The sequence below is a fragment of the Onychostoma macrolepis genome, chromosome 10 (assembly GCF_012432095.1).
Source record: "Onychostoma macrolepis isolate SWU-2019 chromosome 10, ASM1243209v1, whole genome shotgun sequence".
Taxonomy (NCBI): Eukaryota; Metazoa; Chordata; class Actinopteri; order Cypriniformes; family Cyprinidae; genus Onychostoma; species Onychostoma macrolepis.
The window spans coordinates 7619219-7626040 of NC_081164.1; the positions used below are offsets into that span (position 1 = coordinate 7619219).

The 6822-nt window shown below is 34.9% G+C and overlaps 1 protein-coding gene across 2 annotated transcripts; it reads left to right on the forward strand.

The window, feature by feature from the left end:
- Positions 1–355: 355 nt before the first annotated feature.
- si:dkey-106l3.7 (uncharacterized) lies at positions 356–6802 on the forward strand. Of its 2 annotated transcripts, XM_058790054.1 has the most exons (6): positions 356–1275; positions 4638–4801; positions 4999–5158; positions 5271–5341; positions 5771–5871; positions 5991–6802. In XM_058790054.1, exons 2-6 carry the CDS (start codon positions 4712–4714, stop codon positions 6061–6063), a joined length of 495 nt encoding a protein of 164 aa, XP_058646037.1. In that variant the 5' UTR covers positions 356–1275; positions 4638–4711; the 3' UTR covers positions 6064–6802. The 2 variants fall into 2 exon arrangements, with proteins under 2 accessions (XP_058646037.1, XP_058646036.1); XM_058790053.1 differs by lacking the exon at positions 356–1275 and having other exon boundaries at positions 1306–4801.
- The last annotated feature ends 20 nt before the right edge of the window (positions 6803–6822 follow it).

Sequence of the window (6822 nt, forward strand, 5' to 3'; positions counted from 1 at the left end):
CTACTTAACATTTCTATTTAAAACACTTAATAAATGTTTGGTTACTTACATCTTACCTTGCCCTCATTTACTCTGGAATTCATGTCTTCTTTGCTTTGATTGGCCATCTCCATCTTTTTGACATTGTCGAGCCCACTAATTAAGACCACCCTAAAAATTTACTTTAAACACTTTTTGTCATCCTACAAACAAAGTGGTGTAATGCAGCAGAGCAGAATCAAGAATATAAAACATTGGGGCGGACAATTTGGTCATATTGGGTTACAGCCCTGTGTTGGGTGCAGTTTTACCTTTTCAATGCATTAAAGACCATATTTACTTTCGTCTCAGGATACATACCAACAGTTTCTGTTACTTTGTTTCAGGGCTTTGTGAAAGTTTCATCACCCTCACAACATGTCTTGACAGATCCGCCAAGAACATGAGCTCAGGATTTTAGGAACGGCACCGAAAATGGAGCAGTTGTCAGAGGGTGATTGAGAAGCATGGGAGTCGGAATGTGGGCGGCCCCAGAAAGGTGTTTTTAGTTCAACGTGACAAATCGACCTGCAAGTTTCTAGTCAGTTGTGAGAAAATCAAGGTGCTGTGAAGAGTTTCACGTGTTCTGACTGACTACTGAAAGAAACAGAGTACCGGACGAGATAAATTCATTATCAATGAACCTATATAGGAATTTTGGGAATCTCCTGGAGAGTTGGGTCACCAAAGGCTACCAGGATTTATACTTACAGACTGGACCTGGTGTGGACAGATTAGATTCCATTTCTAGGGACTCTGTCCCACTATCCAATGTAAAATCAGAATCCGAGGACTCCGGATTCGAGACGGTTAGTACAACCAGTCCCTGTCATTCTCACCAGTGTAGTGCATTGACGTCTGAAGAATCACAGCCAGTTTTTGGCTCTACAGAAGGATGAGGCTCAACCTTCATCCCCGTCTCCTTCTATTTGCTCCTCCTCATCCTCAAGTGTCGATCTCAGCTCTGTGGCTCCAAAAACAGCATGTCTTGAAGTGGAGCAAGCCTTGAGAAGGACAGATTCACCCTCATGGAGAAGACTGCCACATCAGATGGAAAGGGGGACCACTGGGCCACGGTATCGCTCTAACACGGCCTCTTTTCCAACCAGCTTTCACTCAAACAGCTCCAGACCACACCATCGGTTCGCTCATCCAAGAAGAACTCATTCACAACCTCCAGATCCCAAGAAAGCAGCGCTGTACAGAAAACACCTAAAATTACATCAACATGGCCAACCAGTACACAGCCAGTTGGAGGTGAGCAGTCAACATCTACTGTGCTGTTTTGAACAGCTCACAGAATCCTATATTCAAATCTAGGATAAAGACACTCTTTAGCTTATGGTGTTGCTTGAGATGTATAGGAGGTTTAGTTGTATGATTTTTATTTGTATGATTTGTTCTATTTCTGATTTTTTTTTTTTTTTTTTTACTTTGCCAATTCTATATATTTAATTTTTTTTTTGTTTCTTTTACTGTTTTTCCTATATTGTACAGCACTTTAGTACAACATTTGTTGCTTTTAAATATGCTTTATAAATATACTTGAATTTAAACAAATTTAGCATTTTTAAAATATTTGATTTGATCATATTTGCTGTCTATTTTATTTTATTTTTTGTTTTTACTTTTCATAGAAACTGCTTTGATATACCAGGGAACAATAGGGCATTATTAAGGAGATTATAGTATCTCTTTATTTGCCATAAAATAATATACTTTTATGATTAATGTAATCATGCTGTTCCATCAGTGAACACGTGCATTGCTAGCTCATTGTGCACTGCCTCGGATGCGCTTGACACGTACATGACATACAGTATAGTGCTCATTTGTCATGTCGCACACTTTACATCAGACACTCCTCACGCTCCTCACACTTCAAAATTACATACCTAGTATTTGCACACATTTTTGTCATATGCATTTCAGACTTTCTGTAATTTTGCATGTCTTGGGGAAAACAAAGCAAGATTCAAAAACACCTAACATATGGTTGGTTTTGTGAATTTCTTTAACCTCTTAACTGCCCCCTCTGTGGGACGCCTATGTTTACTTCACTATTTTACAATTAAATCCTAATCTAATCATGACAAACTATATATCGTTGGAAAGGTCTAAGACTCCTAAATAGGTATTTTACCACTTTTTCTGTTAAATAATTATGTAGGAAAAGTAATAGTTTAATTTATGACAAGAGTGCACCTGAAAAAAATCTACATCATGACATGAATTCTGACCTTTGTCACAAAAAAGTCTTCTTAGTTGCCTTTTTCTCTATCACGAATTAGAAATCATAAGAAATTATTTATCATTAGAAAACTTAAAATCTCAAAATTCATCCTTTGAAACCCATTTTAAAATCAGACATTGCATTACCATGGAAATGGTACATTAAAATCATGTTACAAAATATTTTCATTCATGAATTATAAAAATGTAAGTTTGGATAGTGCACTATAATGTCTCTGTTCAAAACTGTGAGTGACAGTTAAGGGGTTAATTTAAGTTTTAAAATGAAAATTCATACATTTTTATATGATAACATGATTTTTTTCATCAAATTACATGTTTTGTTTTGTTTTTATTTAAACAAATTACATAGTAATCTCACTAGTAACATCACACGATATAGTCAAGGTCAAAGGCATAGTGCGCTAAATGCACTTTGACCTGCATCATGCGAGTCTTCATCAAGAAGTCAAGAAATGACAAGCAGTCAAGTTGCATAACCTTTTATGACTAGCTCAGGTACATAATGAGCAGGTTACCCCTTACATATTTAATCAAACTGAAACACGTGCTTGATTCTTTCTTGAACACACACAATGCACATGAACAGTCTAGACATCATTTTAATGGACTCTGGACTGGATCTGTGTCATGAGATGCTAAACAACCGCTCCAAGACTGTGAACCGGTTGGTTCAGGTGAGAGAGGAATGGCTGGAATGGTGCCAGCAGGGTGAGAGGAATGTGTGGGTGTTGACAAATGAATGCCACCGATGATAAAGATCTGTGCTGGACTTGTCTGAACATTATCACTTTGGCGGGAACATGGGGAAAGAATACTTTATAGGACTGTAACCAAAACAAAAAATTCCTTCTAGTAAGGAAATATCAAATGTCATTTTTTGTATAATTTTGAAAGAAACTGCGTGTTAAATGTCACCAGAGAGTGTTTATAGTCTAGTTGTTGCATTTTTTGAAACAGAGGACATAGAGTCTTGAGGGGCTTGTTGTCACATGAGGAAGCTGTCAGTTAGATTTTATATTTACTGTATATTTAGGCTTAAATTTTAGATTGATGTATTTGAATTGCTTATAATTTACCTTACACAGTTTTAACAAACAAACTAATGGAATTATTGTGATGCATATTTGTCAGTCATACATAAATGAAACGGGTAAGATTTCTGTAATCATGAACTGAATAGCACTTTTACAGTCCTGTTCTGCATGTACATTGTATGTGCTTATTTAGCAATTACAAAAACTGGGTAATAACCCTGAACCTAACCCTAAACCTAAACCTAAACCTAACCCATGTATTTACCTTATACTACCCAGTACTTTCTTGAATAAGTACACATACTGTGTATAGTGTAACCAACTGAATGTGTTTTAAACACACTAAGCAGGTTTATATATTTATCAATAAATCAACCAGTCTCATACATATTAACTGGATATTGCTTGTTCCACTGTTATATTTGCTTTCACAATGAACAAATTTATGCTGATTTGAATACATGCATTTTGAAAATATTTAAATAAAATAAAATTAATATTTAAATAAAATAAAATTAATATTTAAAAAAGTAAATAGTTTATAATAAACTATGCCGTGATTTTTTTGAGTGCAGAAATCTTATATATATATATTTTTTTTAGTTAAGTGATCATACTGAAATGCATTCAGACAAAAGGTCAACACTATTAATAATGTAGATATTAACTGAAAGGTTGAAGTGGTTTCTCAGGATAAATGTATTTTTTATAAATGCCAGATTGGGGCAAGCTGTCGTTTTATTGAGGCAGTTTTACTTTTTAATATAGTTTAATAACATTTCTGGTGATCGAGACAATTGTTTATTTTTCTAGTTACCTTTTACACTTTTGCTATCCCATTAATTGTTTTGTGTTTCATAAAAGCTTTACAGTTTAAAAGTATCTGTATTGTCTCTGGACCTCCTTAAAAGCCATTGTATAAAAAACAATTGTCCACAATTTGATTTTAATCAAAACTGATTAAAAACAGCCAGTCATTACTTTGTCAATCTGTTTGGTTATGCTAATAGTACAGAAATTACACACTTCAGCTTTAACATTTTTTATTTGCATTCACTTCCTCAGAAGCTCAGCTTCCCTATGATATTTTCAGTTGTTCAAACTGCAAAGCTGGAGTTCGCAAAGCAGCTCAGAATAGACGTTCATAATCTATTTAGCACTATAGAACAGAGAAATCTGAATCTAGAACAGAGATCAGGTTTTACATTTTATACAGTACAAATTGATTAGCTTTTGCCTGTTATACCCCACCAAATTAGATAATAAAAGCTTTACTGTTCCCAGCACTGGGAATCTTAATGAATACAGGTCTTGATCTCTCTGTCTCAGCAGCTTGCAGACGTGATCAATACAGGCTGGACAAGCTGTCTCCAGGGTTGCTGTACCTGGAGCAGGTGTGCAGGATGCTGGAGAATATTGCAAAGCTACAGCAGCAAAACTACTGCCTGCAGAAAGAGGTGGAGATCCTGAAGGGTCAGCATGGTGAAATAGAGGTTAGAGTCACTGATATATATCTCACAAAGGTTGCTTTTTTAGGTCTTATAATCAAGACTTTCCGGTTCTGTTTTGCAGCCAAGTTTATGTCAGTTTGCCAAAAGCGGTGTCGTGTGTCAAAGTGACTTCTTGTTGTTTCCTGTAAACTAAAACCTCATATTTCAAGCACATTAACTCTGTAATTAAATGTTTTCAGTGTGGAAGCTTGCATGAGGAGGAAATAAGTTATCCTGCCAGTCAAGGTTTACAGATTCTGGGTCATGAAGATCCACCCCGCGAAAAGACTCACCTAAAAGAACCCATGGCGTTTCGTCACAGATCAGTATCTGACACTGAGGCAGCTGTCGGCCGTCACAGTGAGTCATCTTGATAGATGAACTCAGTGCAAGTTCAAATCCATAAATTTGTTAAAAATGAAACATTCTGCGTTTGGTGGATTCCTGTTAAAAATAGATGTCTGTCCTACAGGGAGAGCAAGGTTTGTTCGAGATGAACCTATTGCAGAAGTCTTAGTCGAGGAACCTGATGGTAAAGATCTTGTAAGTAAACAGTGAGTGGGCCAAAAGTTCATCATTTACTCACCCTGACATCTTTCGAAATCTGCTATTCCTTTTTAATTCTTTTGAACACAAAAGGAGTTACAACAGACTGTCCAAGTTTTAGTGAATAAAAATGTTTGTTGCAGTCTGTTTCTCACAGAAAGCTATTGCAGAGCTTCAGAATTTATAAAGTCATTAAGTCATATGCACTATTTTAGTTATTTTTGGAGGCGCTGATTTTAGACATTTGACTTTCTTTTGTGTTCTGCTAAAATAAGCCTTGTTTTGGAACAACATGAGGTTGAGTAAATGACTGAGTTTCATTTTTGGGTGAACTATTGCTTTAATAGAAGTATTAGCCGAAGTAGCATGAAATGTGGATGTTGCAATTTATTATAATAGGACTGTTCCTCTGTTTTTTTGAACCAGCTACCAGGAAATGAGCACAAAAAGCCGAGTAAGATCCAAAAGCTGAAATTCACATCCTTTAGAAGGCAGGAAACACAACAGTCTGACAAAGAAAGCAAAAGGTATTGACAATATTTTAAGTAATTACTATTTTAACAATTATGCATCATCAATAAAATAGCATTTGTTAATGTTCATTTATTACACAAATGTATATTAATAAATGTACCTTTATTCAAAGCTTTCAGCCTAAGAAGAAAACAAGAATGCCAAGCTTTTTCAGTAGGAGTAGAAGTACGACTACACGTCTCTAACATTAATGCCACATTGATGCCTAGTAATGGTGGCAGATGCACACCTCCCATTTACCTAGGGACTATGGCACTTTTATATGTATAGCTTAGTATTTAAGGCTGCACTTAAATAAAGTACTGAGTAGTACTAATAGTCTTCATGTACTTAATGGATACTTGTTTTTTTGTCAGTGCACTTTGTATTTGTTAATCCTATTGTATATAATTTTGCAATGTAAATTACTGCCAATGTTAAGTTTTCATTACTAGATCCATTCATTGTATTATAGTTATTTTCTTTTTTTGTCACGATCTCTGTCTGTAAACCCTTGCTGCTAAAAGAATTTCTTATTTTGTAATAGTAAGGTGATTTCATAACAAATTGTTTAGTATAATAAAATATATAATACACCACTTTCCTTGCAAGTTTACATACACATACAATTTTACATTCTCTTAGCAGAATCTGATGTTTTGCATTTTTAAAAAGAAAGATATGGATTTTAATATACTGTTTTCCACTGTACAAAATAACTGATTTTATCTACATTTTGCACATAATGAATTTATGCACAACTATGAGAAAAGGCTACAAACAGTAATTGATGTTTGAGAAGGCAACACATGATATATTAAGAACTATAAATATGTAAACTTTTGAACAGGATCATTTGTGGAATTTCAGCTCTGTCTTGTGGGAAATATATAAGTCTCTGTAATGTCAAATACATCTCCATCAGGTCAGTAATAAAATAACTAAAATGTATTTTTATGATCCTC